This window comes from Penicillium odoratum, assembly GCF_028828045.1.
Source record: "Penicillium odoratum strain IBT 22623 chromosome Unknown utg000004l_segment0_segment0, whole genome shotgun sequence".
Lineage (NCBI taxonomy): Eukaryota > Fungi > Ascomycota > Eurotiomycetes > Eurotiales > Aspergillaceae > Penicillium > Penicillium odoratum.
In genome coordinates this window covers 586,538-613,751 of record NW_026643146.1, presented here as the reverse complement: position 1 = coordinate 613,751, position 27,214 = coordinate 586,538, and the positions used below count along the sequence as shown (strand labels likewise).

Here is a 27,214-nt window from a genome sequence, read left to right as displayed (position 1 = left end):
TCGTTAGGCTCCCGCAAGTCCGCGACTCCATGGACTCCACCAAAGTTAAATCATCTAGAACACTGTTTTATGTGAGAGAATTTTGAGAATTACATTACAATGAGATTCGTCAAATGTGTCATATGAATTTCCTCCAAATATAAAATCAAGTTTTAGGATGTGTTTCACGCTGCTCGAGATAGGAACCCCCACATGTAAAACCAAAAACGTAACAGGAAAACTTGATCTATGAACTTACCGCTCAAGGATATATCACCACCAACGCCGATCATATCTGTCGATCCAAAATAGAACATTAACCACAAAAAACATAAATCGCTCACTAAAGACAAGAGGAATGCAAATCTGACTTGAAAGGAAATACATGTACACGTAAGATGATTCAAACATTATGGTGGGGGCTGGGTAGTGTCGTCGGGGCTCATGAGAGGGTAATTATGGTTGTCACCAAAGAAGCTGAGAACATCCTGTGGGAGATACTCCAGCCACGGGACAATTTCACCATTGGTAAAGGGGAACGACTCCTGGTGGTGAAGGGTGTTCATATCGACATCGTGGCTCCCTATCATCATCCCCGCATTGTTGTGCATTGAGTGGTGTAGGTCAATTCTAGAAGTCATATGCGCGTGACTGCCATGTTGATCCGCGGGTCCAGAAGACACTGGATAAACGTATGCAGAGGCTTGGCCATCCATTTGATTGGATGGGAGGCCGTTAAAGCTCGACCCTGATGCCGTGGGTCCTGAATCAGGGTAGGGGGAATTTATCCCCATGTAATATGGGGATTCAGTACCAATTGCATGTGTAGGAACCTGGGAGTATTTGCTGTTTGCAGTGGCGAGGGAGGATGCCTGGCTTTCACCGTGAGAGATAGATGGGGTAAGGGGATGCGCAAACGAGGAAGTCGAGCTTGGCCCGGCATTTGTGACAACCGGTAATGGTGGAAAACTGTGACTATACTGTGATGAATAGGCGGGTCTCACGGAGCGAGTCTCGGCCTCTGTTGTGGGCATCTGATATAATAAACTCAGGTTCGGTTGGGAAGAATTGGTGGCCCCAGTGAGCGCCCATCCGATGGCTGCAGGGAAGCATTGTCAGTAGCCGGTCTGATGTTCTGGATTTTGAATATTTACCTTGGCTGGGGTCAAACTTTGGTGACCACCTTCCATCAGACGGGATATCAGCAACACCGGGGGGTCTATCGGACACTTGAGCAACATCCGTCGGCTGACCTGGGCGCCAGCTGACAGCTCCAAATGGTGTTTCACCTGCGGTGTTCTCCATGTCCTCTGTATTGTAAAGAAGAGGATCCACAATACCCTTGGCCTTCTGATCTAGTACCGTCAAGATGTAACCAGTACCCTCCCAGTATGAATTGAGTGCCTTCAACGCCTTGTAGCAGCGCTGATAATTCTCCTTGGCGGCGGATGCAAGTAAAATGTGCTTCGCAGTGGAATTTCGCTCTGATCCATGAGATGGCTCCATTGTCGGCATCACAAAACCACTAGACTGGTTGTTCAACAATGGCTGTGGGAGAGGTGATGTTCCCCTCGATGCAGGTGATGTATAGTACGCGCTTTCCATTAGGAAGGCACAAGCCGCGATGTACATGGGCTGGCTAGTGAATGGGTTACCGATGAAACTCTTACCATCTACCAGTTCTGAGAATGATAGAATGTCAGCGATAGTCTTTGCGGAGGACATTGAAAGTTCGCGGCTGTTGGGATAAAGATGCTGTATTGATCCGCCAAATGAATTCAAAAGAGTAGGCTGATGAAGCAACACAATCAACGTGTGAAACCACTGTGAATCGTTAGCGTCATTCACTCATCTCATATAGATATACGCACAAAATGAAGCAAAATGAAGTTAGTTCCCTCCTTAGCTTTGACATATGCTTGGAAATTTGCCGCGTTGAAATGCAATTTTGGTGACAACCGCTGATAAATGCCTGTCAGAATATTGTGTTAGCGGGTGATCACTGGGATCATACAGTGGGTGGGTGATACCTGTCAGATCACTTTCCATGCCAGCCAATCTTTTAAGAGTATCAGATGTGACATGGTTGACATCTTGTATCCCGTTGATAAGATCCGTCACTCTCCCGTAGAGATGAATTACCCGGATAAGGGGCGGGAATGGTGCAGGCCAGCCATTTGGTAATTGAGATTCAGACTGAAGGGGGAAACAAAGCTCGATATCCTCATCGCGCAGAGTAACTGGTCGCCCAGTTCCAGAAGAGATGACCCGATCGAGGAAAAAGATGCTCCAAAAGGAATCGACCTGTTCCTTTTCTCGTGCACGTTCACTTCCAAAAGCAGGTGGCAACGTCTTAGGACTCTGGTAGACGTCAAGATCGTCGTACTGATCTTCTCGTAGCTTGCCAGCCTGACCAGTCATCACCTCGCTCGGGGTCACGCCTTTCCGCCCATAATTATGCTTCAACCCTTGGTGTTTTTGCAAGCCAAGGTCCTGTGCCATTCTGATAGAGATTCCCAGGTACATCCAGAGGCCACTATCGTGATTGGAGCCAAATTGCTCGTAGGCTAGTAATAAACAGGCCTGGACAGCGTAGAGAGTTGGGCAGGAAAGTGAATCGACCAGTGCGCTCATTGCCCGGTGTGCAAAAGGTAGTCCCCGGTCCCACATTCTGATATCAGCGGGCGGCTGGGAACGATCAATGGGTGGTGCCTGAGGAGGCCCAAGTAGCGGGTGAGGTGAAAATCTAGCAGCCAATGCGCAAACGGCGTCCACCAGCATAGTATCGAGCCTTTTCTCCCTCAGATCTTGTAGAAACCTCTCTCGCTGAAGGAACGGAAAGTTGCAGCCCAGATGCGTGAAAAAGAGATCACATAAGTGAGAGACTAGGTTCGATACCGGGGGCGTGTCATCTCGGTCGTAAAATGGGATGGTATTGGCATCTCGACTATCGCGGCTGTCTATACCCAACGGGCCACCTGGGATATCAGAAATTCTGGGGCTACGCAGTGGAGATAGCGACTCTACATTGAAGCGACGATCAGCAGGAGGCCAAAACGGACATAGATGAGCAAGGACAGGTGGTAACAGACCTGATGACATCGACGGGTTGCTCTTGCGTGATCCCCGAACTTGTACAACCTGATATTTAGTTAGAACAAAAAGTTCAGGAACTTGAGAAGAGTGTCAAACCATTTGCTTGAAGCCGGGCACAATGGCGGTAGGCCCAAAATATCGAAAATACGGAACATGGGTGCGGTTGCCAGAGCTCAGAGATGTCCGACCTGGTGGATGAATTTTAGTATCGCAGCTTATGACAGATATTCACAGATATTCGGCGATGTTTCCAACTTACTGCTTCCAGGAGTGTCACCAGCGGCATGCGAGTCAGACTCCTTGCGGGCGGAGGCGTCTCTAGATAATGAAGCCTCCTTAGAATCGGATGTCTTTGATACCGGGGATTTATTAGGTATTGGGTTGGAAAGGTGTCTCGGTGCTGAAGCCGGCTCGGGCGAATAGCTATCTGCCCGTTCCCTTTCATTGCGCTGGTTTGTATCGTTGGAGTTGAGGGGAGGGGCCGGTATCATGCGCGAGGCTGAATCGGATTGGGATCTTTGGTGGGCAGTTGATTCACCGTATCCTAAGCAAACATGTTTGTAGTCGGAGCATGTCTTGCATACTAGATCGATGTGTAAGCGGGGTATCGCAAAGGCATGGAAATGGTCTAGAAAGCTCGTACCAGGTTGTTCCCCCGAACATCTGATCTTGCGACGGCGGCAGGTTAAACAACTAAGAATAAAAGACGCGTTAACATTCCAGTGGCTCAAAAGGAATCCACATATGAGTGCGCTTAACATACGCGGCGTTAACTCGGCGGCGTTTGGTCTGTGGCTGGCCATCGGTAGCGACGAAGCGAATCTGTCTAGGGCCGGAGGTATTGCCGCCATTCTTTGGTTTGGATGAAGGGGGGCTCATGGCGAGCGAGGAGCTTAACCGTGATCACGACCCATTGGGCACAGGGTGGTGGCCCCCAGGGCGGCTTTGCGTCTTTGCGTCTTTGCGATCGAGCCGACGGAATTTAATCCAGGGCTCCGAATATAGGGCAGATGAAGCGGTAAAGGTGAGAGAAAAGAATGAAGTGTGAAAGCGCAGACGTCATGAGGCTTTGGGAGAGATTCCGTTGGTGGGATGCGAGGCCCCAGAGCCCAATAGGAAGGGATGGCCTTTCAGGGTATATTTGAAGGAGGGTTTGTGTGGAGGGGGCAAAGATGTGGGTGAAAGGAGGGGGAGAAGCAATAGCTCTGGAACTCCTTCCCTTTCGGTTGATTTTCTATCCAGTACAGACTACCGATAGACGATCTGAATTACCGTACGGAATGATAATCCCCCAATGCCCCCCGATTTCCCCAATCTCCCCTTGACCGCCCCATTTTCATTGGTATTTTCGCCGAAAACAGTGCCACGACAGCTCGGCCCACAACTCAGGGACCAAATGATGACATCCAACGATCCGATGGTCATGGGATGCACTAGTGGATCTTTTATCCAACGAGATTCTCTAGAGTCAATAGCCCGTGGCAATGAATTGGGCCCAAGACCACAGCCTTGGCTCATGATCGGCGGGGCGATGGAGAGCCGGAACCGAGTATCCTCATGAACCATACAAATCCAACGGTGAAAGGCCAAAAGGGGGAAATCTGGGGCTTGACTATAAGCGTGGAGTCCAGACTTCGTGGGGCTCCAAATATATGGAGCTTTGGGGTTTTGCATCCACTCGGACCAAGTGTTCCCAAGTCCTCGACACGAGTAACCTGACTGATACCTACTTCAGCATTTTCTTGCCCTAACAACCCGGAGCCAAATTTGTGTCTATAATTTCATCATCATGTCGCTAGAATTATGAATATGTGGAACAAAAGCTGAGTTGATCTACAGGATCTCCAGTGTTTTGTTTACCCGAGGCCTCGGCGCATCTCCGGTGGTCGCATCCCCCGAGTTCGGCCATTCGGCGAACAGAAATTTCTAGAACACAATCAGTCATTGTAGATCCTTTCAGATATCGATTGTCAGATCTCACGAGAATTATGATATCATGCCCAATTCATCAAAGAAAGATCCCTGTTTAAACCCTGGATTTAAGCTACAAATCTAGGGAGGTAAGATCAATTCGGAAGCCAAGACTGGCTAAATCGGTCAATTGAATCAAAATTAGCCTATTCTTGTCAAGTCGGCTTATCGACGGCCTAGAGCGTGTGAGAATTGACCCAATTGCTTATCCCCTTCTATCAATTGATAATTGCAAGATAGCATCACTTGACCTTTTCAAATGGAACCTTGGAAGAACATGCGAATGTTATCAACGTTTGATATGCCCGTGGTTCAATTATCCGAATCTTTAACGTTTGAACAATCACAGCAGGCTTGAAGTGAAGTTCATGTTTTAAACTCCTCTTAAATTCAAAGTGATCATAGAACACCAGGTCAACTTGTGGCCGGGATTTGACTTCGGAGTCGATTGGACCATTAGAAATATCGAAGAACATTGAGTTTTTCGCGTAAATCCTGCGATGACTATAGTGGAGACTTGCCTGTGTGGACTTTCCAACCTTTGAGATTTCTTTGCTTTCTTTTTTTTCTTCACGTTTCTTTTCAAGCCAAAGTCAGTGTGCCACGTGAACACCATCCATCACACCGGTTTGGATCTTGGTTTGCATCCACAAAGGACCTGCCTTGGAAGATCACCTCAAATCTGAAAAGCCTTCCTTTAAGCTCGTATGGTTCCAAGGTTGGTCAGGGTGTGGAGGGACCTCTAGAGTATATTCGTGGGTGTGTATACTATGTAGTCTTAACACCTGTACATAGTGCTCGAAATCAATTTTGTCTCAATACTTTGTTTGATTGATTCATGAACTCTAATCTGAAACGCCCTTGTCTTCGAGTAGTATAGTGGCAGACCAGCCGTTTCCAGAACGCTTCCCAGAATAGCCTTCGTATTTTTCATCTTTACTATATTGACTAGCTTTCTTGAGAGCTAAGGAATGATTGTATATGTTCCTTTTATGCCTCCATTTGCTTTCTGCAGCTCGTCATAGGTCAAGTTTGTCCACTGTAAAACCAAACTGTCCAGAGTGTTACGGTTAGGCCTATAGCCTACAATATCGGATTCTGGAGGCGGGTGAGGGGTCGGCGAAGGGTTGGTCCGTCCAATAGTATATTTTGGCTTACCAAGGTGCTGGTTCATATCAGGGGAAAGGTGAAAAGTACCTGAACTGCGGTTGGAAGGGGGCGAAGACCCAGGTGGCCCCAAGGAGTGTTTTTTTTTCCGTTTTAACCCAAGACTCTTGAAGTGAGCTTTCAAGTGGTCAATCCCTTGCAATGTATCTTGCATGAAGTCAGAGCGTTCAGTCTCTAAGGTCTTTGCTTTGTTTTCCAATGCAGATTCGGGGCTTGGTGGTCTTCGGCTCGTTTCTGACCGAATAATTGCATGATCCGTACTCCGAGAAGAAGCCGCTTGGTTCGGGGGGTTGAAAGAACTTGAAAAATTGATTTCCTTAAATTGAAAGCATGGTTCACGAAAGCGCTGCATATCCTCAGCCTCATGGAGTTGTTGAAAGAGATTGACTTCATTGCAATGCACCTTGACCACTCCATTCCTGATCCTCAAGTGCCGTTTTTGCTCTAAGAGATGCTCAGATCTATCGATGTCTTCGAGCATTTTCTTGATAAGTGAGTAATAGTCCTCCAGCTCCCGGGTTCTTGGTTTTTCTTCCCTTCCAGTTTCTTTGGGTTCTAAAGTTTTTCGCGATATGTCACAAACATTAGTGATTGCCTCAGTACCAAGATTAAGGCTGGCGTTCTTCAGCTCAGCCTCTGCCTCATCTCTGTCTTCTAGAAGCGATTCAATGAGAGCACGCTGAGTTTCTAGTGTGGTCTTTGTGGTGTTACTGTAACGGATATTTAGTGGTGTTCAGAGACCAGCGGGCATATAGCCTCAGCAAAATCCAAAAATCACTTACCCACGCACTTGGCCGGCGTAGATGATGACGTTCAGCATCAAAAGCATCGTAGACTTTAATCTCTCCAAATTCATTTTCAGAGCCTCTATGTCCGGCCCAAGGAAGGCAAATGTGATTTTCTTGGCTCTCCGTAGAAGCCCATACTCCTCATTTCTTCGCTCATGCTTATCAACTGCAGTGTGTATCTCTTTAAAAACAGATTTGCATTCTGCAATAACGTTTTGCGCTGTATCAAACGCGCTCCGCGAGGTCACTGGCCCTTCATTATCTTGGTCTAAAACACATCCGAGCTCTTGAAGGATAACACACGTCAATGCAACATCGCGGGAGAGGCCCTGCATCGACTGGTTGGCGGCTTTGGCGGTGCGATAGAAGGAACAGAGCTTGAGGGATAACTTCATCCCCAAATCTGCAATTTGCAGTATGCTGGCGACAGTACCGACTGCCTCGAGGCCAGACATCTTTCGAAAAGGAACGAGAAGTTTCGGTCTACTGTTCACATTGGGTTGAAATGAGACATACACTCTGATCAATCGTGGGCGGGGGCAGTGCACATGGGTGGGGCGGCAATTGCCCGCTGAATAGCACTTCTTATTCGATATAGTAGGTACATAGGATACTAAGTAGGAAACTCGATACGAGACTGAGTAGGAAACAGGGTAAGTAAATAGTATCACAGGTATACTACTTAGAAACATCAGTTATTCTAAGCGCCGTGCATTTCAAAGCCTTCATGTACACGCGTAGTGTTTCCACGCACCATGTCCGAAAGGTCGCAGAGACTTAGTGCGAAAGCGGGACGTGCCCGCAGCACAATCAATCTGGTTGTGCCGTGGAATTAAGCTTAACTCCGCGGGAATTTCGTCATTACAAATGCGATAAGCATTTCTCTCCAACAGCTTGAACCTTGGAACATCCCGCCCATGTCTGCACTGGCAGCTACACTCCGAACGACTCGGTCCATCCACGTCCCTATAACACCATTGTAAGCCTCCACTCTCACCGTAACAGTGGCAACAATCCAATAACACATGCTGCTGATCCATGCATCTGACGTGTGACGTGGATAGCGTGCTGCGGGGCATTTGTATCACCTAGCTAACCCACAACGTCGAATTTAGATTGAATCGCTTTCCCTGCCCCGCGTCCCGTCTCCTTTGCCGATCCTTCACCAATACACCCAGCATGTATAAGCCGCGGCCCGATTTCAAGCAGGTCGAAGCTACCCGGCCAAATTTCCGCCAGGATGCCGAAGTCATCGTGACCAAGACTCCGAACCCTGCCTGGAAGGAGGGCGACGGTGCTAACGATGGCGGTGAAAGTCTGAAGAAGAATCATGTTGAAATCGATCCTTTCGCCGAGGGCCGTTCAGTCGCGTCGAACTACAAGCTCCTCATCTCCAGTGTCGTGCCTCGGCCCATTGCCCTGGTTAGTACGCAATCTGCAGATGGGACGACAACAAACCTTGCGCCATTCAGCTACTCCCAGGTTGTATGCCATGATCCGCCAACTTTCATTGTGGGCTTCGCTGGTGGTCTCGGGAGCGCCAAGGATACTCTGCGTAATCTGCATGAGACTGGAGAGTGCGTGATCAATATCATCTCGGAGCACTTTGTGGAGGCTGCCAACTCGACTGCTATCAATACTCCTTACGGTGTTTCTGAGTGGAAGACCTCCGGTCTGACCCCGGCACCTACCTCTGTTGTCAAGCCGGCGCGTGTCAAGGAATCGATTTTCGCTATCGAAGCCAAGCTTGTCGATACCAAAGAGTTTGAAAGCCGCGCAACCCCTGGCAAGAAGACGGGTGCTATGATAACTGTTGAGGGCGTGCGGTTCTGGGCACGCGAGGATGCTATCGACGAGGACCGGTCTGCTATCGACCTCAAGGTTCTCAAGCCTATTAGTCGTTTGGGTGGCATTACTTATGGTCGCACTACTGAAGCATTCGAGATTCCTCGTCCTGCCATTTAAGGCTGATTATGCATCACTTAGACGTGCTTTACTTGATACTTAGAACTTGGGATAGAACGGGGAGTGTGGGTAGATTGAATCAAAGTATTGTTGAAGTACATATGAATAGTCCATCTATCTTGAGATCCCCACAGTACATTATACCAACCTGTGCAGTGAAGGTTGTGTTGGATCCCTGCCGTCTACTACTGCGTAGCGTATCTCCCCAGGGACTAATTCTTCCTGAAACAAAGCTTGACAGTTGAGGGTGTCTCCTCGGATGTTTAGTGCTTGTTATTCAATGTTGAAAAGAACTTGGAAATTCTAGTAATGTTGGGAAATACTTAATTTCTTGTAGGAGTGTGAATGCCAAAATTCACCTATAGCTTTAAGGTTGAAAGTGTATATGAATACTATAAACTTTAAATTCATGCTCATCAACGATAATAAGTCCCGAATGAAGGAACTGGAAATGATTAAAAGAGTGATCGGATATCCGTGGGAAACCGGCCTTTTCCTGTGGCTATCGCAGTCTCCGACTGGAACCGCGTATCTCGTGCGGAGAGAGCGGGGTTCTTATCCAGGGCTTGGGCATATGTAATAGTTGCAGGCAACAGAACACATGAGACAATCACCTTTGAAAGCTCTCTTTTACGACATCTAATACACCTACACCAGTTCCAACCGCAAAGTCCGCAAGATGTCCCAGGATGATTATGAAACGTACAAGCTTGGTGACTGGGAGCTCCAAAGCGGGGAAAAGATCGTCGATGCGCACATCGCGTTCAAAACATTCGGTGACCCCGAATTACCAGCGATACTGTACCCAGGCTGGTTCTCAGGCTGTGTGTTTTAAAATCAACTTCAGTGTTCAGCTTGGTATGCAGTTCAACTAACAACGATATCATTCTAGTGCTTTCAGATAATTTCTGGCTGATTGGGGAAGATAAGACTTTGGATCCCAGGAAATACTTCATCATCGTTACTGGCCTTTTCGGCAATGGGCAATCTTCCTCACCATCTAACCAGCCTACATCTGGCCCATTCCCCAGAGTATCGTTTTACGATAATGTCAGAGCCCAGCATGAACTGGTAAGCAAGCACTTTGGCATCACACACCTACGTGCTGTACTGGGCTGGTCTATGGGAGCTGGGCAAACTTTCCAGTGGGCAACTCAGTACCCAGAATATATGGATCTCGCCGTGCCATTCTGTGGATCAGCAAAGACTTCTTTGCACAATCAGGTTTTCCTTGAGGGTGTAAAAAGCGCTCTTCTTGCGGTTAAGAATACACCGTCCGCAGGGTCTGGGGAAATCGGAGTGCAGAAGAATCCATCTGAGTTCCGAATTTGGACTACCGAGGAGAAAGAAATCGGACTCAAGGCGATGGGCAGGGTCTATGCTGGATGGTAAGATTTCATTTCCCTGACATCTCTAGGCTGTACTAAGATATAAAATACAGGGGTTTCAGCCAGGCTTTCTATCGACAGAAGGTCTATGAGACTGTTCTAGGGTACAAAAGTCTTGAGGACTTTATGCAGAAGTTCTGGGAAAAGTGGGCTTGTTCGAAAGGTTGGACCTACCACCTCCCTATTTTAGTCCTTAGCTCGCGCTTACTTACGATTTTAGACCCCGAAAACATCTTGGTCATGCTACAAACCTGGCAGAATGGTGATGTTTCCAAGCAAGAACCATACAACGGAGACTTTGAGCAAGCCATGTCGTCGATCAAGGCAAAGACTCTTGTCTTGCCAGGCAAGACCGATCTTTACTTCCCGTAAGGTTACCCGCATGACTCACGGATAATATAAAGACACTGAATAAGGGTTATGAATAGACCGGAGGATTCGGAGTATGAAGTTGCGTGCATGGCGCCAGGGGTTGGAAAACTAGATGTTTTCCCATCTATTTGGGGTCGTGAGTACCACCCAAATTGTCTTGAAGATAGTCCATACAAAGCTGACATCTTTATGCAGACTGGGCAGGAGGGCCTGGAGATAGCAAAGAAGATGTGGAGTGGCTGGACAAGCAACTTGGGCAGTTATTCGCGGAGAATGAGCCGCGTGGCATTACAGGCTTGGTGGAGAAGATCACAAAGGTGCTATGATAGCACAAGATCTTTTGATGAGTCTGACGATTTAAATTTTGAAAGTACATCATTTAAAAACTGTATGGAAATGATCAATACGGAGTCAATAGTGAATTCAATTTTCATGGTCATAGACACTTAAGGCAAAAATCAGACCAAAGAAGTGGGGTCATGTGATGGACTGAGTAAGCGCATTGCAAGCGCCGAGCCCAGCGTTTGCGCTGTGACCTGCTTAACTGCTCTGTCTGCCGCTCATTGCTTTTCCTCCCTTCTTCGTTATTTCACTGGGGAATTTTTCTTTCTTTTTGTCATCTCTTGCTTATTCACTTTGTCTAATCACTATTCACGTGTTGCCCTTGGCACGCGACTGTGACGTCGATTCGATCACTTTCCCCGTTATCTAAACCCCATCTTTCATCACAACCGAGGATCACCCTTCATACACAACGCCAATGGCTCAACCTACCAGACAGTGGGGTGTGACACCCCCAATCTCGACTGTTCTACCTACCAAAGATGAGTTGGTTGCCAACGATGACCTTATCGCGGAGCTGAAAGCACAAGACAACTTTGAACCTCCTAGCGAGACTGAGCGGCGGTACGTTGAGCGAAGTTTCATGATATAACCGCCGTAGTCAAAACTGATGATTTTTATATGATAGACAACAAATGCTTCAACTACTCCAACGTGTTGCCTTGGAGTTTGTGAAGCTTGTCAGTCGCAGGAAAGGATTGTCCCCTGCGGCGGTTGAGGCCTCTGGTGGAAAGATCTTTGCTTACGGAAGTTACCGTCTCGGTGTTTATGGTCCAGGTAAGTCGCATATGTATAAGATCTCCTAGCTTGCCTCTCTGACAAGCCTTCCATAGGATCCGATATCGATACCCTCGTCGTCGGTCCACAGCACGTTCTCATCGAAGATTTCTTTGCCGATTTCCTACCCGTTCTCGAAAGATTGGCCCCGGAAGGAACAATTGAAAAAATGACACCTGTTCCGGATGCCTTTGTACCTATCATCAAGCTTGAGCTTGCTGGTATCAGCATCGATCTGATCTTCGCTCGACTTATGGTTCCTTCTGTACCGATGAATCTTGACTTGAAGAATAATGACTATCTGCGTGGGCTGGACGAGAAAGAGGTCCGATCGCTCAATGGCACTCGTGTCACGGATGAGATTTTGGAGCTTGTTCCGCAACAAAAGACTTTCCGTCTGGCATTGCGTGCAATCAAACTATGGGCTCAACGTGAGTATTCCATCGCGCCTCTTGATCTTACATGGGAACTAACAAACACAATCATTAGGCCGCGCGATATATGCAAACATTGTCGGTTTCCCGGGAGGTGTCGCATGGGCCATGTTGGTAGCGAGAGTTTGTCAATTATACCCCCAAGCGACTGGTTCGGTAATTGTGGGCAAGTTCTTCCGTATAATGAACAAATGGGCATGGCCGCAGCCTGTTCTGCTCAAACCAATCGAGGATGGACCTCTGCCGATGAAAGTTTGGAACCCAAAGGTAAGTTAGTCACATACTGCAAAACCCACGATACTCATTTCTTTAGATTTACCACGGTGACCGTTTCCACCTCATGCCTATCATCACCCCTGCCTACCCTTCCATGTGTGCAACTCACAACATTTCTGTGTCAACAAAGACCGTGATTCTTCGGGAGCTCCAAAGAGGAGGTGATATGGTTGATAAGATTTTCATGAAGCAACTTACCTGGAATGATCTGTTCACTCGTCACTCCTTTTTCACCAACGCCTACAAGTATTACCTCAGCATCACCGCCTCGAGCAGAACCAAGGAAGCGGAGGGTATCTGGTCGGGTCTTGTGGAATCCAAGCTTCGGCATCTAGTGGGAGCTCTGGACCGGAAAGCCGTCATTGCCGTGGCTCATCCCTTCCCAAAAGGCTTTGAACGAGTTCATATCACAAAGAACGAGCAAGAGGTTGAGGCAGTCAAAAATGGATCTACCAAGTACCAGGCCAAGGGAACCACAACGGAGACAACTGATGAGACCAAAGATGCTGCTCACCAGGCTGCCGCCGAGAGTGGCGCGGAGAACGTGTCAGTCCCGGAGCCCTCTGAAAAGCTGGCCGAAAAAACTGATGGCCTGACCATGTACACTACGACCTACTATATCGGACTCGAGTTGAACCAGCTGGAACAAGGTATGACAAGCCACCAAACCCTGGCAATCTCCTCTAACCAGTTTAGGTGCTCCACGATCTTTGGACATCTCGACCGACTCTCAGATATTCAAATCTACTTGCACATCATGGCCTGGGTATCAACCCGAGGTAATGGACCTGGCAGTCACACATGTCCGCAGGTAAGTCATGGTCCATGAGCTAAACGACGAACTTTTTGTCTTACCGTTTCGCAGTTTTGATTTGCCAGATGATCTGTTCGAGCCTGGCGAAACCCGCCCAGTTAGGAAAACTAAGAAAGTTCCAAAGAAGAATGTCCAGAAGACCGACGGGGCCAGTCAGGGCCAAAAGCGAAGCATCGATGAGTTGGACGTAAGTGATGACAAATGAAGGGACTGTATCTGACTGGGCAAGACATCGATACCCGGACTCGGGCCTCCACGGCCCGCAAAAAGACCCACAGTCAGCACCGGCAGTTAGGAAGGACTAATATCGTTTCTCCCCAGGTCCCGGCACACAGTACCGCCAAACGCCAGGTGACACCGAATACCATTTCAGCTGCCCCTGCGTGAACACGGTCTGTCCTTAAATAATCAATCGACCAACTATTGCACCGGGGCTGGTCCCCGCGACACATCCAACCACATCCAACAAGATCCCAAACGCCACTTCAACTTGAATCACAAATCCAACAACGCCCTTGTATCCAAACACCATACCGAGTCTCCATTTTATCATCTGCGAACGAACCGACCTATGAATCTAATTTGACCTCTGCTTACCTGACAATGGTGGCATCTCACAAGGCCTATTGGCTCTCAAAGCGCAAGGTTGGTTTATTCTCCCATTCGCCATCTGGCGTTTAGACTCGAGGTATCCTCGGAGAAGTCCGAGAGTAATCTATCCACTCGTTCCGGCTTTCCTCCTGTTTTGATCGCTTTCATTGAGTTAATCTGCAGGCTCGAACCGGTCTGGCTTGCATTGTACGATTATCTTGCGGGGTTGCAGATAGCTCAGCTAGGGTAGTCTAATCAAAAGGATATCCTCGCCATGGGCGGGTGAACTGTACTTTTTATGACCAAGACGTAGTTGTGTTTGGGGGTAGTAAGAGGGGAGTTTGAATTGCTGCAGCGGCCCAATGCCTGATCCACCCAATATTACAATAATTTAACTTTCAATTAGGATAACAAACAATAGTAGGGGTCATTCACTGCCTGCCAATGAAGTTGATGTGCATAGACCTCATTCAGTATAGACGCGTGTTTGGCTCGGGTTTTATTTTTGCCTCATCGATTTTATCTCGGGAAGCCGAGCGGCATTCGGTCGGCATTTTTGCGTGGAATATCAAGCCGATTGACCCACAAAGCCTCCCAAGCCACACAAAATTTGAGTTGCCTCGCACAGTAGTTACGTAGTAGTACATTCCTAAGTCACAGCTTGAGGATCGACTTAATTTGCCAGGCTCTGTGATTCTCCGCGGATAGATCGAAGCCAAGACTTCGCTATCTGGAGTCGATCAATGAATTTGTCAATCTGATTTGAAAATGAAACATATAATTCAAAGATTAAACGTAATAAGACCGCATCTAGCCGAGTTAACCGCCCATGGCTACGAGCCGATTGGTCCAGCATTTTTGAGGCTGCACTAAGTTATGTCGCTGAAGAAAAAAAAAGCTCTTCGCCTTAGCGGGATCCACGGAAAGCAACGTTAAATGGCTTATGTACACAGGGCAAGGTGGTGTGATCCTTTAAGCTGACCAATCATATTCCAGATATGGCAGGTACGCCCCACCGTCTTTGTCCCTTTTAGGAAGGCGCCGAGAATCTTGACGGAAGGTATGCGCCGAAGTAAAGCCGCGTGCAGTTTGGTTTGCCTGCGTGGATCGAAATTTCAGATCTCCCGGGATTAACTTCTATCGCCCGAACTCGTTCCTTTTCCTCTTCATCAGCAGCTCTGGCTCTTGCTTTCAGCTACTTCGATCTCCATCTCGATCTCGACCCGTCGCGCCGCCCACAGATCCGATGTACGACAACAAGAAAGACGCCGATCACATCGGCCCCGAGCCCATCTCGAATATGATGATGGATGCCGATATCGATGATCGCGAGAAGCAGATCTACCAGGGTGGCATGGAGAAGTTCAGTCGGTTAGGATGGAAGCGTCTGACCATTGTTCTGATCGTCGAGGCTGTTGCTCTGGGAAGTCTTTCGATTCCCTCCACGTTCGCGACTCTCGGTATGGTGGCTGGTGTTATCTGCTGTGTTGGCATCGGTCTCATTGCTGTGTACACGAGTTACATTATCGGTCAGGTCAAGGTCAAGTTCCCGCATATCTCCGACTACCCTGAGGCTGGTCGTCTGATGTTTGGTCGGTGGGGATACGAGATTATGTACATCATGCTGGCCTTGGAACTTCTTCTTTCCGCCGGATCACACTGTCTGACCGGAACGATTGCATGGACCAACATCACCGGCAGCAGCGTGTGCGCCGTTGTCTTCGGAGTCGTGTCTGCCGTTATTCTGTTCCTCTTCGCCATCCCGCCCAGCTTCTCTGAGATGGCTATTCTGGGATATATTGATTTCGCCTCAATCATCATTGCCATTGGTATCACCATTATTGGAACCGGTGTTGAGGCCCACAATTCGGCTGGTGGACTCTCTGGTGTGGACTGGTCTGCTTGGCCCAAGGAGGGAATCACTTTCGCCGACGCCTTCATTGCCCTTTCCAACATCATCTTCGCTTACAGCTTTGCGCTTTGCCAATTCTCTTTCATGGACGAAATGCACACCCCCACCGACTTCCCTAAGTCGATCTGGACCCTGGGTTTGGCTGAGATCTTTATTTATACCATCACTGGTGCCCTCTGCTATGCTTTCATTGGACAGGATGTTCAGAGCCCTGCCCTGCTGTCCGCTGGTAGCTTGCTTAGCCGGATCGCCTTTGGTATCGCTCTGCCAGTCATCTTCATCAGTGGATCCATCAACACGGTCGTTCTGGGACGACTGATTCACGGCCGTATATTCGAAGGATCGACCACCCGCTTTATCAACACCAAGATGGGTTGGGCTACCTGGCTCGTATTGATCCTTGTCCTCACCATCCTCGAGTTCGTTGTCGCAGAAGTTATTCCCTTCTTCGATGATCTGCTCTCGGTCATCTCTTCGCTCTTCGTCTCCGGTTTCACTTTCTACTTCCCAGCGATCATGTGGTTCATGTTCATCCGCGAAGGCAGCTACTTCAAGCCCAAGAACATAGCTCTTGGCTTGCTCAATCTTGCCATTCTGATCATTGGTCTGGTTGTGCTAGGTGCCGGAACCTACGCCAGTGTTGTCGATATTGTAAGTTGCCTCAAGCTCCATTTTATTCTCCCTGGGATGCTAACCTCGAAACTAGATCAACTCCTATGCAGAGGGTACCGTCGGAGGTGTCTTCTCGTGCACCGCCTCATAGGCTCCATTGTGTCTATAAATCATGTTACAAAAGTATTTGCATCAAGCGATAATTAATTGATCATTCCTGAGACATCATTCATTTTGATTTCCGTCATATCTAGGAGTTCGCAAGCCGATAGAATTGCTAAAGGCACACCATAACGCTAAGAAGTATGGAAACTTATCTACTGCTCCTTGACCATAAAGTAATCTGCTCCAAGACGATTGTAAATCTTAAACTCTCGCGGCTTGACAAACATGGGCTCCGTAGCTGCGAAATATGGTTTATAGTAGTCCTTGGTCACTTGGTTCTATAATTAAGTTAGCATCGAAGTAGTTCCGTGCTGATGGAAAACTATGCACCTCCATAAACCATTCAGGAGTCACATTCCTGGAGATAAATTAGCATTTATTCCTTGCACTCAACGAGGACAGATACCAGTTTTCTACCCAACTCAACGTTCCCGGGTCCGCCGGATCTTGATATACCTCGAAGAATCGACATTCAGGTTCTGCCACAACTGCGTCATAGACGAGTTTGAAATGCTTGAAGAATGTCTCCACATTGGAGGGATCGATGTAAACCGTGACGTGGAGACTCAATCCGGAAGCCATGTTGATGATGATGTTGGTGATGTAGAGGGGTAGAGGGGATATGCGGGGTTTGTGAATCTGACAGAACCAAGGACGAGGCTAGAACACGTGTTCCATAGAAGTCTCGTTAATTCCTAATGTCATCAATATTCAGATCGCTTACTACGCTAATGGATGATATGATTCATCAAGATATGCACTTCTTCCACCGTCGACCCCACATTTAACGCCTCCAGCGAAGCCTCAATCCTCCCAATACTTTCCAGCCCAACAATCGGATAAAAAAAAGCTATCGCAACAGAGCTCATTTCACATTTCTTCTTGTTTTAATCTCGTGAACTTGAATAGAAATCACCTCATGTCGAGATCTTACCAGAACCTGCTGACGGGCATGCCCGCTTTTTCCGCCGGTAAGACGTTCTCGCCAATCATTCATTAGCAATTTATCGGGGAAATCCACACTCACGTCAGCTTCAAGGCTTCTCATTTCAGGTAAGATCTTAGGCAACCCATTTGTTCCTCATGCCCCTCGGCTTCCTTGGGTTGTTTTGCAACTTCATCTTGATCCACTTCTGTGATGCGTTCCCGAGTCTAGAAGGTCATAAGAAATTGCAAGGCTCTCGTGCCCGTTCGGAACCTGAGTATGAGCCGGCTGAACCTAAGGGTAAACTTAAGCGTAATGCTGCTGTTAAGGTGTTAGTCTTCTAGCGTGATGGGGACTGCTTTATTTTGACTCGTCAGGGTTCGCCTTCACTTGAAGGGTGTTGTTGCTGACCCGTGACCAGGTCACGGGGGCCTTAAATAGCCTTAGGTAGTCAAGATCCATCCAGGATCTCTGCTTTTTCCGTCAGTGTCCATCTATTTTACGATCTCTGCTCTCATTTGGTTCTAGGCCTTTCCTCTGTAACAAAGGGGTCATTTTTGCCGCTTAGACTGCACATAATCGGCTATTGAGGTACTCTGATGTGTCACACATCGCTTGAATAAATCTTGCGTCATTTGCATATGCTCTCAGTGCTGAACATTACCGGTTCGACCGACAGCCTAGCCATATAATCTGCGGTATCACTATCGACAGTTTGCATTTGGCAACTTTTTAAATTATTATAAATTTTCAATTTGTATGCATCTAATGATACCAAGAAAATGACGATTGACTATGCGTATTTCCCACGAATGGTATATTAACAAAATGCAGCGAGACTTTCTAGCTAGACTAGATCTTTATATTAACGCCATTCTTCTGCGCTTCCGATTCCTCCTTTTTCCCAAGTCTCTTCTGCCGCCACTTGATTCCATGGGTCATCATGATCCAGAAAGAAGGTGACGCCGCGAGTGCAATCAAGGCAAGGGTGGTATATGCCCATCCCGAGCTCATGGCTTGGGTCATGGGACTAATAGCAGCAGACGCAGCAGCGCCAAGTTCACAGCGAAAAAGGTTGTTTGCGGCAGTAGCAGAGGCTGACCTTCCCGGCCAGATGTCCACCATCAATGCATTCAATACTTGCGAAGCGCCATTCAGACAGTATCCGCAAATGAATAAGAGAATGATCGGGGCCGCTAGGTTCACCTTGTGGCCCAGAACCCACCCGTATCCAATGACTGTAACAAGACTCGTATAGTACAGCGGTAGCGCGACTTGAATTCGTACTTTTTCAATATTGAAGTTGCGGATGTCTGCTCGAACATTTTTCAGCACAGGGAGTCCGGCTTTTTTGGCGTGGCGCCGATAATTCCAGTCGACGATGCGACCTGTCGTGAATGCGGATACAATTCCACCGGCACCGATTGGGAGATACATCAATCCAGTTTGAATGTTGTTGAAGTGGTAGACTTCATGGAACGAGGTAGTGGCACCGGTCATGACGGCATAGAAGCAGGCGAACATCAATCCTGTGGTGAGCAGGATCAAGGCCGTTTCCAAATCGAAACACACTCTCAAGGTAGGCCATGGCGAAGGAATGCGCAAGCGATAATTCTTCCGAATCTCGGCCACTTTCTCAGGGTCGGGATTCAGGCCCTTCTTGATGCGTCGCTTATGTCGGAGGACGTCTGTCAAAGACATATTCAGGGTAGGCGGCGGGATTGATCCATCTCCAACGACCTTTCGGCATGTTTCTGGTAGGAAAAGGGCGAGGCCGGTAAAAAATACACCAGAAAGGATGAGGAGGAACCAGAAAATCCAATGCCAGTTTAGATACTGGCTGATCAGTCCACCGATGACGGGTGCCAGGGAAGGACCAAGCATGCTTCCGAGTGAGGCAAAGGCAATGTAGCTACCTCGCTCCGAAGAAGTCACCATATCTGCTACCAGGCCATTGGCAAGGGCGACAGTACCACTGCTTCCGGCACTTTGTAGCATTCGGAGAACGAGTAAGGCGGCATAGCTGTTTTGAAGACCGAGACCAAGATTTGCTGCGAGGTAGATTGTGAAGCAGATCATGTAGGCTGGGCGTCTTCCAGCTGTGTCAGAGAAGCCTGCGATGAACATCGGTGCAACTCCTTGTAGGATCTGATAGGAAAATAGAGGTTAGTCGTGAAGCCGAGCATGGAATGATCTTGGGTTGTCCTACCAAGTACGTTGTAACTGTGATATTGATCTTCGAGGTGGATACATCCAGCGCGGACGCTATTGTGTCGAGTGCCGGGAAATATATGCTTGACGACAAGGGCGAAAAGAAAGCAGCGAGAGAGCCAATCGCGACCATGGCTCTCTTTTCACCCGTAGTAAACACAGAGAACTTCTCATGCCCGGTCGCTACATCTTGAACCGGTTGCTTTTCAGGGTCTTCGCTTGGCTGTTCTGCAAGTCCGGTGGAGTCAGTGGGGTTCGCCTGGCTGCCGGGCATAGGCATAGTTGACGGTGGACTATATGGCAAAGGATCTATGATAGCCTTAGTAGTCATTGAGCCTGTCTATCAAGGGGAAAAAAACATCTGAGAAGATGCTGCATCTTATATGCTTTCCAAACGAAGAAAAAAAAACCGAATGAAGGTGCGAACTAGGCAGAATGCCGGTAGCGGGCCGGAACCGGGATGAAGCTATAGCGGGCCGACTCGGGCAAGATAGTAGATAAATTTGAGAGAATGTATTCGCGATCTCACATTCGCAGAAATAGAGCAGGAAACTATCTATCAAGTTACTTATTCTAGTCCTCGCTTCATTCATAGATCCCTCATGCCAGTTGCGAGATCGGAACCTTGGACCACCAAAACTCCGTCTCCTCCTTCGCCCAATCATCCTTTATAAACTTGGCAGCTGGAGCAGTAGAACCCCCAATAAGCTCTTCATTACCTTCTCCGAAAACCAAGACATGTGCATCGCTCGGCTCATAAGCTTTCCATTCCGGCCGCTGATTATAACGACCTGAGATAGCATTCGGATCACCCGTCGCGATAAAGCTCGTCACGTATGCATGGAGGGTACCTGATAGCTCTTTCTGCGACTCCGATAATCCTGTAATGGCATTGTTGTATGTCTCATAGAACATGTTGTCACCATGGTTTGCCCGACCGATTACAGTCCTGGGAAGTGCCCAGTTGTACAGATAGACCGTTGCACCCTGCGAAGAAGCAAATTGTGCTGTCTGACGAACCGGTGCAACGTAGGCATAGTGCCCATATGCAGCCTCGATTCGCTTATACTGTGGTCCAAGACCTTGTCCAGTTCTTGTTTCCACATACTGTGAACTGGAGTCGGAGCTTGGATCGGGATAGAGGCAATCGATTGTATCCAGATCAGCAGAAGAGAGCTCTGGAAGAAGGCTTTTCCAGAAATCACGGAATTGTTCTGGCTTTGACATTTTCTTGTCTACGTAGAAAGTTCCCTCGTTGCTGTTGTAGCCTGTCATGATGGGGACCTTGTTCCATAACTCGGAGTTCCAGGCGTCCAATGGCTTGCGGGCGATGAGGTCGTCGTCTATTACGGGCTGGAAGGCCCATCGGAGAGAGGGGTTGTATTTGTCGAAGACTCTGGTCTGCGCGTCTGTGACGGTTGAACTTGGGAGAGATCGGAGGAAGGGAAAGATTTCGTTTTCGGGCAGGTCGGATGGACAACCCACTTCATTGAGGAAATCCTGAAATTGCTCCTCATGAATTGTCGCGTCGTAGGGACGAACGGCGCGAGATGTCGGCGAGCCGGATTCCATGATGGCGCGATGGAACAAAGAGGGAGACTGGGCATTGTAGTTCAAAATATGATGGCCAATCTGAACTTGGTTAGCAGAGGAATATAACGCAGCAAGTCATAATTTCTCACCGAGTGGGCTCCTGCTGAAAGGCCAAATAGCGTGACATTCCCAGCATCGCCACCGAACTTCCCAATGTTCTCCTGAACCCATCCAAAAAGGTGTACCTGATCACGCAGTCCGAGATTGAGAACACCTTCTTTCTTTGATAAGGTTGATGGCAAGAAGCCTAACGCTCCAACACGATACCCAAAGCTCACGCCAATAAAAGGAGCCTCGGACCAAGCCACCATAGACGCAGTATTATGCATCGACGCAGCCCCTCGATTGAATGCCCCTCCATGGAGATAGATCGCCACAGGTAGCTTATCCGATTCACTTGTTCCAGCAGGTCGAAAGATGTTGGCAGTTAAACAATCTTCGCTTTGCTCTAATTTTGGACCACTCGTGATCAATGCCTTGCCTGGTGCCGCTGGACCAAATTCCGAAGCATCAAATGTATCGGTAGAGGCATTGACCTTTTCAGCTGGTTTGAAACGTCTTTCTCCGACGGGAGGTAGGGCATAGGGAATCCCTAGAAAGGCGTCCACCGGCTGCGGGGTTGTCTCTTCCTGTCGGGCTCCAATGAACGTGCCTTGATGAAGGGTTACTGAAGGACGAGTAGATTCAATCATTGTGGCAAGGATGATATATTTTCAAACATATGAGGTCAGTCAATGGTACAGAGGGTTGTTAGTGTTATACAAGTGCGCATTTCTCTCCGGTGCGTAAAAGTAGTCCCGTGCGGGGAATCGGTAGGAGTGGAGACGGGTTATCTGGCAAGAGATAGGAGATCAGTCTATCTCGTAGAGATGTCAGCTTTCGGACAGAGTCCGAAGAAAAGGAGGTGCATGAAGTGTTTAGTCTTGGAAATTGGGGTTGGCGTGTTGGAGAGCAGAGATAGCGGTCACACGCCGATTCCGTCTATAAAGCAGCGGATTTTCTTTCTCTTTGGCTTACATTGAAATCTGTAATTGTTTTTTTGAAGTTTCTAGCAATGAAAGACGATATAGAAGCTTCCATCATACAAACTGACGAGAAAGACCTGCAAGTCGGGATCATCACTGATCTTGACGAGGGTGAGGTCTTTCTCCACCAACATGGCTACACCAACGAAGCTATCCAAGCACTTTTGGTCGATAAATCACGCAATAAAGCTCTAGTCCGACGGGTGGATCTTGTACTTCTACCTTTACTTGCGGGTACCTACACCCTACAATACATAGACAAGTCGGCACTAGGCTATTCTGCCGTCTTCGATCTACTGTCTTCGACCCACATGACCAGCAACGAGTACAGCTGGTTAGCAAGTATCTTCTACTTTGCCTATCTCATCGCTGAGTATCCGTGGAACATTCTCGCACAAACGACCAGACTAGGCAAAGTCGTCTCTGGAAATGTCATCGCATGGGGTGCGATGCTCATGATTACCGCTGCTTGCACTTCATTCACCGGGATGGGAATTTGCCGATTCCTTCTTGGCATTTTCGAAGCACCTATTACACCCTGCTTCATGATGATTGTGAGTATGTGGTATACACGCTCTCAGCAACCGTTCCGCGCCGGTGTCTTCTACAGCTGCAATGGTCTCGGTGCTGTGATTGGTGGTGTCTTAACATTTGGAATCGGGCAAATCAGGACCATTGCAGTCTGGCGAGCTATCTACCTCATACTTGGTGGAATCACTGTTTTATGGGGAGTCTTGATGTTTGTATTCCTGCCAGACGACATCATCTCATCGAAGCGCTTCAAGATCGAAGAAAAAGCGCTATTGATCGCCCGCAGTCGACTTGGTCGGACTGGAGTCATCAACCATCGAATCAAATGGTCTCAAATCAGAGAAGCATTGGTCGATCCACAAGTATGGATTCTGTTCCTCTTCACTCTACTCAATGAGATTATCAATGGTGGAATAGCGAATTTCAGCAAACTTATCATCAAGGGCTTGACAGATGACGCTCTTACCACAGTTGCACTGGCAATTCCAATGGGCGGTTTTCAGATGTTCTATATTCTCAGCGGAACTTTCCTTGCGTCACGCTTTCGTAACAGCCGCACAATTGTCATGTTCGCCTATTTACTTCCGACGATTGTTGGTACCTGTTTACTGTGGAAGATGAACCACGCAACCCATAAGGTGGGCGTGTTGTTTGGCTACTATATTTGTGGAGCATACGTTTGCTCTTTGGTGCTGGCGCTGCAAATGCCTGCCACTAACCTGGGAGGTTACACGAAACGCAGTACTGGTGTGGCCTTGGTATTTCTCGCGTACTGTGCTGGAAATATCATCGGTCCTCATGCTTTCTTAGCAAAGGAGGCACCCGTTTATCAGACTGGCTGCAAGGTGATCATCGCATGTGCAGCGGCTCAGGCTGCTTTGGCTCTGTGTCTTCGCATGCTTCTGATTTATCGAAATAAGAAGCGAGATGCGGCTGCTAGTAATGAGATCGTCGAGGGACTATCGCAGGCCGATGAACTGGCTGACTTGACTGATTTCGAGGTAAGTATTTCAAGGTTCGAAATATTCTCAAGGGATGGGTATGCTAACCCATTGACAGAATACAAATTTCCGTTACGTGTTTTGAATAATCACCGCTGTGCTAGTAGGCAATTTTGTAGAGAATCGCTAGGGTTTCTCCTCTATAGCCTGTTCAGGAAAGTACCCAGGTCTTCGGGTCAGACACATTGAATCATTTCTCTGTAGCTACACCAATCATGTGCAGTATTTTACCGGCGTACCTGTCCGCATACTAACGACATACCAAAACGTGTGCAATATCGAAAAAGGTGATAAGTGATGCTGATGCATAGGATTGTAAATCTAGGCATATTGTTAGTATCTTTTGCTCGTTGCGGAACAAAACAGTTCTCAGTATATTTACTTTATACGGCTGTACAATCCAACTACGCGTGGAGTATTGAAACATAAGAAACCGTGGATGTCTTGAAGGAAAACTGAGACGAAGTATTGTACATCGAGATGGAGGGATGGACAAGGCTTTAAACAAAAATCTAAGGGTTATCTCTATTATCCTCCTGCGTCAACATGGGAGTCCTCTATTTGCCGATCTCAACACCACCAGTGGCACCGAGCATACGCTTGATGTCACCGTAGATGGCGAACTGACCGGCAGTGATGGAACCGACCATGACAAGACGGGCACCAATACCGGAGTAAGAGCCACGGATACCGAGCTCCTTGGAGATCTTCAGGAGACGAGAGACAGTGCCCTCACCGGGAGCACCGGGAGTCTTGTTGATCTTGGAGAGCATGGTGTCGGCGGGCTGGGAGACAGCGGCGGCGGCGAGACCAGCAATGAGACCGGAACCGAGGTTGATACCGGTCTTGGTACCGTTGGAAAGAGCGTCCTTGTCACCCATAGCCTTGTAGATGGCCTCGGAGACCTTCTCGAAGACAACGAACTTGGCCATAGTGTAAGGAACCCTGGAAAGCGTGTTAGCGGATATACGCGGATGGCGCGTGCGCCAGACTTCAGACATGCGGGCTTGTCACTTACTGCTTGAACAGAATGGGACCGAATCCAGAGTAGAAAGCACCGATACCCTCCTCCTTGAGGATCTTAGAGAAACCGCTCATGAGACCGGTAGCGAAGGTGGGCTGGGAGACCAGACGAATGCGGGTGGCCTCAAGAGGGCAGAGACCGATGTCAGCGACGAACTCAGCGGCGGCGGAGGAAGCGAGGTAGACAGCGGTGCGGTTGTTGGTAGCAGACTCGAGTCCGAGGTAGTTGACGGACTGCTGCTTGAAGAACTCGTAACCACCGAACTTCAGGGCACCCTGGATGAAGTAACCGGCAGCGGTGGGACCGAAACCAGTGAGGAGAGCACCAGCACCCTCGTTCTGGATGACCTGCTTGAAACCACCGATCATACCGCGGTTGTAGGTGGCAGGGTCAAGCTGGATACGGGTCTTGACGCTATATGAAACGCGCCGTCAGTGAGAGTCCGATGAGTATCGCGCGATTCTAGATTCGACCTACACATCAAGAGGAGTGGCAGCACCGTGGGTGATGGCACAGCACATCGCGCCAGCGAAGGCGAAACGCGAGTACAGGTCGAGACCAGTAGGGCCAGCGGGGGCCGGGACGGCAACAGGAGCGGAGGCCATTGTGATGTGCAAAAAACCCTGAAGGGATGGATGCCCGAAAGATAATAGAGAGGAGATTCAATTGAAGCTTAAGAGAGAAGAGGAAAGGAGGAAAAGGATTTGAAAGGGATGGGTCCGAACCCGCAGAAATTTCGGACCAATCCGGCAGCGTTCTCGGCAGGACACGGGGCACCACCTTATATCCGGCCTCATCGCCCGGTCAACCGTAAAAGATACTGGATTATGCTGAGAGTTTATGTCTCGGGCATTTCTTGCGATTCCTGGTCATGTTGAACATGGCCTCTGATAGTGAAGTGTGTTATTTTCAAGGTAAATTGAAGCATATATCGGGAATATCCGGTACCAAAACACCATAACAATGGTCGAGTAACGTCAAGGTTTTCCACCTCTAGACAAGTCATACGTACAGGGCTTATTTCCTTCAATATCAAAGGCCCTTCTACGTCACAGACATCCGACAATGCAAATGCATTATTTTTTTTATTTTCAGACCGCCCTGTGTTGTCGATACTCCACCAGTCAACGGGAACTCCACCAATCGGGGCTGTTAGCTTGGCGCCACCATTCCCGATGCTATGATTGGCTATAACTTCAAGGCAAAAGGCCAAAGGTACTTTATAGTGTCAATATAGATTTGGGCTTGTTCTGATGGTCCTATTTCTTTCTTCTTCTAATTTCCACGGTATTGCAATGTAAGGAACATATTAGACTTTTATATAGCTACCCGAAAATTAAGTAACTCTAAATGAACAACACATACAATTGCCTGATTATCAACTGACAAAATCGGGCAGAATTTCATTACATAAAATTTACGGTTAGAAAGACACTGTGCATGGTGAATAATGAATTGAAGATGGGCTATAGACTGTACCTAGGCATCATGATGAAGCATAATTATTCAAAATAGCCAATCCATAGATGGCGGCAGTAGGAATAGCATGAAGAAAAGGTGTCAATCTAGGAGGCTATGTATGGGCATGGGGCAGTATTGATTATGGGACCTACTAAATTCACTCCCGTTTTTACTAATTTCACTCCCCTTCCTGGAGCTAAGTGACACATGTTTATTCTGTCGCGACTTCGATGCTATGTTTATCCTCTACGTACTTAAGTCTGTGGAGATGAATGAATTTTACTTTTTAACGCTATTTGATCTAATCTTATTATCTCTTTATCTACTTCCTTTTGTATTAAGAGGAAGATTTGATAGAAGACTTAGAGCCTAGGTATTAGACCTTATCTCCTACTATATCTGCTACTTAGTATTCTACCTTTTTTCATACCATGTTAATCTAATATTTAAAGGTCTCCCTAAATTCATGAATAGTAAAATAGAAAAGAAAGATGGAGAGAAGAGGAGAAAAATGAAGTAAAAGGAGAAGCCAATATATATCCAAAAACTCTGCGATATACCTAAGTGATAGAGGGGTAGACAAGCACAATAAACATAAGTCACTTAATTTTTGGGCAGGGAGTGAAATTAGTAAAAATGGGAGTGATTTTAGTAGGTCCCTTGATTATTTACCTGGGTATTCGCCCTGCCAAAAGTCAGCCTGGCCAAGGATATGGTTATATGGACAAGAACGGAAACATATACATATTGAGAAAATTGCCAGATAACCTAGTTATTAATGAGCTATCCATTCA

At 47.8% G+C, this 27,214-nt stretch overlaps 11 protein-coding genes across 11 annotated transcripts; 5 read left to right on the top strand and 6 right to left on the bottom strand.

The window, feature by feature from the left end:
* Positions 1 to 389: 389 nt before the first annotated feature.
* Positions 390 to 3,954, bottom strand: N7520_004482 (Zn(II)2Cys6 transcription factor; the record flags this gene model as incomplete). The annotated part of the gene is made up of 8 exons (XM_057138416.1): positions 390 to 1,078; positions 1,134 to 1,803; positions 1,851 to 1,951; positions 2,010 to 3,120; positions 3,172 to 3,263; positions 3,335 to 3,658; positions 3,719 to 3,768; positions 3,839 to 3,954. 8 exons carry the CDS (start codon positions 3,952 to 3,954, stop codon positions 390 to 392), a joined length of 3,153 nt encoding a protein of 1,050 aa, XP_056996623.1.
* A 2,056-nt stretch (positions 3,955 to 6,010) lies between these two features.
* On the bottom strand, positions 6,011 to 7,456 carry N7520_004481 (uncharacterized protein; the record flags this gene model as incomplete). The annotated part of the gene is made up of 2 exons (XM_057138415.1): positions 6,011 to 6,923; positions 6,996 to 7,456. The coding sequence occupies 2 exons, from the start codon at positions 7,454 to 7,456 to the stop codon at positions 6,011 to 6,013; spliced, it is 1,374 nt and encodes a 457-aa protein (XP_056996622.1).
* A 724-nt stretch (positions 7,457 to 8,180) lies between these two features.
* Positions 8,181 to 8,966, top strand: N7520_004480 (flavin reductase family protein; the record flags this gene model as incomplete). The annotated part of the gene is made up of 1 exon (XM_057138414.1): positions 8,181 to 8,966. The coding sequence occupies one exon, from the start codon at positions 8,181 to 8,183 to the stop codon at positions 8,964 to 8,966; it is 786 nt and encodes a 261-aa protein (XP_056996621.1).
* A 679-nt stretch (positions 8,967 to 9,645) lies between these two features.
* Positions 9,646 to 11,052, top strand: N7520_004479 (homoserine acetyltransferase family protein; the record flags this gene model as incomplete). Its single annotated transcript, XM_057138413.1, has 5 exons — positions 9,646 to 9,790; positions 9,859 to 10,354; positions 10,408 to 10,722; positions 10,783 to 10,862; positions 10,922 to 11,052. 5 exons carry the CDS (start codon positions 9,646 to 9,648, stop codon positions 11,050 to 11,052), a joined length of 1,167 nt encoding a protein of 388 aa, XP_056996620.1.
* Positions 11,053 to 11,486: 434 nt separating this feature from the next.
* Positions 11,487 to 13,756, top strand: N7520_004478 (polynucleotide adenylyltransferase; the record flags this gene model as incomplete). Its single annotated transcript, XM_057138412.1, has 8 exons — positions 11,487 to 11,632; positions 11,697 to 11,845; positions 11,902 to 12,276; positions 12,335 to 12,546; positions 12,593 to 13,205; positions 13,252 to 13,366; positions 13,421 to 13,556; positions 13,691 to 13,756. The coding sequence occupies 8 exons, from the start codon at positions 11,487 to 11,489 to the stop codon at positions 13,754 to 13,756; spliced, it is 1,812 nt and encodes a 603-aa protein (XP_056996619.1).
* Positions 13,757 to 15,206: 1,450 nt separating this feature from the next.
* On the top strand, positions 15,207 to 16,635 carry N7520_004477 (N amino acid transport system protein; the record flags this gene model as incomplete). Its single annotated transcript, XM_057138411.1, has 2 exons — positions 15,207 to 16,523; positions 16,579 to 16,635. The coding sequence occupies 2 exons, from the start codon at positions 15,207 to 15,209 to the stop codon at positions 16,633 to 16,635; spliced, it is 1,374 nt and encodes a 457-aa protein (XP_056996618.1).
* A 166-nt stretch (positions 16,636 to 16,801) lies between these two features.
* Positions 16,802 to 17,231, bottom strand: N7520_004476 (putative quinol monooxygenase; the record flags this gene model as incomplete). The annotated part of the gene is made up of 3 exons (XM_057138410.1): positions 16,802 to 16,927; positions 16,980 to 17,007; positions 17,056 to 17,231. The coding sequence occupies 3 exons, from the start codon at positions 17,229 to 17,231 to the stop codon at positions 16,802 to 16,804; spliced, it is 330 nt and encodes a 109-aa protein (XP_056996617.1).
* Positions 17,232 to 18,426: 1,195 nt separating this feature from the next.
* On the bottom strand, positions 18,427 to 20,065 carry N7520_004475 (MFS transporter; the record flags this gene model as incomplete). The annotated part of the gene is made up of 2 exons (XM_057138409.1): positions 18,427 to 19,722; positions 19,784 to 20,065. The coding sequence occupies 2 exons, from the start codon at positions 20,063 to 20,065 to the stop codon at positions 18,427 to 18,429; spliced, it is 1,578 nt and encodes a 525-aa protein (XP_056996616.1).
* Positions 20,066 to 20,385: 320 nt separating this feature from the next.
* Positions 20,386 to 22,070, bottom strand: N7520_004474 (putative extracellular lipase; the record flags this gene model as incomplete). Its single annotated transcript, XM_057138408.1, has 2 exons — positions 20,386 to 21,417; positions 21,468 to 22,070. The coding sequence occupies 2 exons, from the start codon at positions 22,068 to 22,070 to the stop codon at positions 20,386 to 20,388; spliced, it is 1,635 nt and encodes a 544-aa protein (XP_056996615.1).
* Positions 22,071 to 22,432: 362 nt separating this feature from the next.
* N7520_004473 (putative MFS transporter) lies at positions 22,433 to 24,020 on the top strand (the record flags this gene model as incomplete). The annotated part of the gene is made up of 2 exons (XM_057138407.1): positions 22,433 to 23,935; positions 23,994 to 24,020. 2 exons carry the CDS (start codon positions 22,433 to 22,435, stop codon positions 24,018 to 24,020), a joined length of 1,530 nt encoding a protein of 509 aa, XP_056996614.1.
* Positions 24,021 to 24,492: 472 nt separating this feature from the next.
* On the bottom strand, positions 24,493 to 25,564 carry N7520_004472 (putative mitochondrial phosphate carrier protein (Mir1); the record flags this gene model as incomplete). The annotated part of the gene is made up of 3 exons (XM_057138406.1): positions 24,493 to 24,880; positions 24,954 to 25,373; positions 25,437 to 25,564. The coding sequence occupies 3 exons, from the start codon at positions 25,562 to 25,564 to the stop codon at positions 24,493 to 24,495; spliced, it is 936 nt and encodes a 311-aa protein (XP_056996613.1).
* Between the last annotated feature and the right edge of the window lie 1,650 nt (positions 25,565 to 27,214).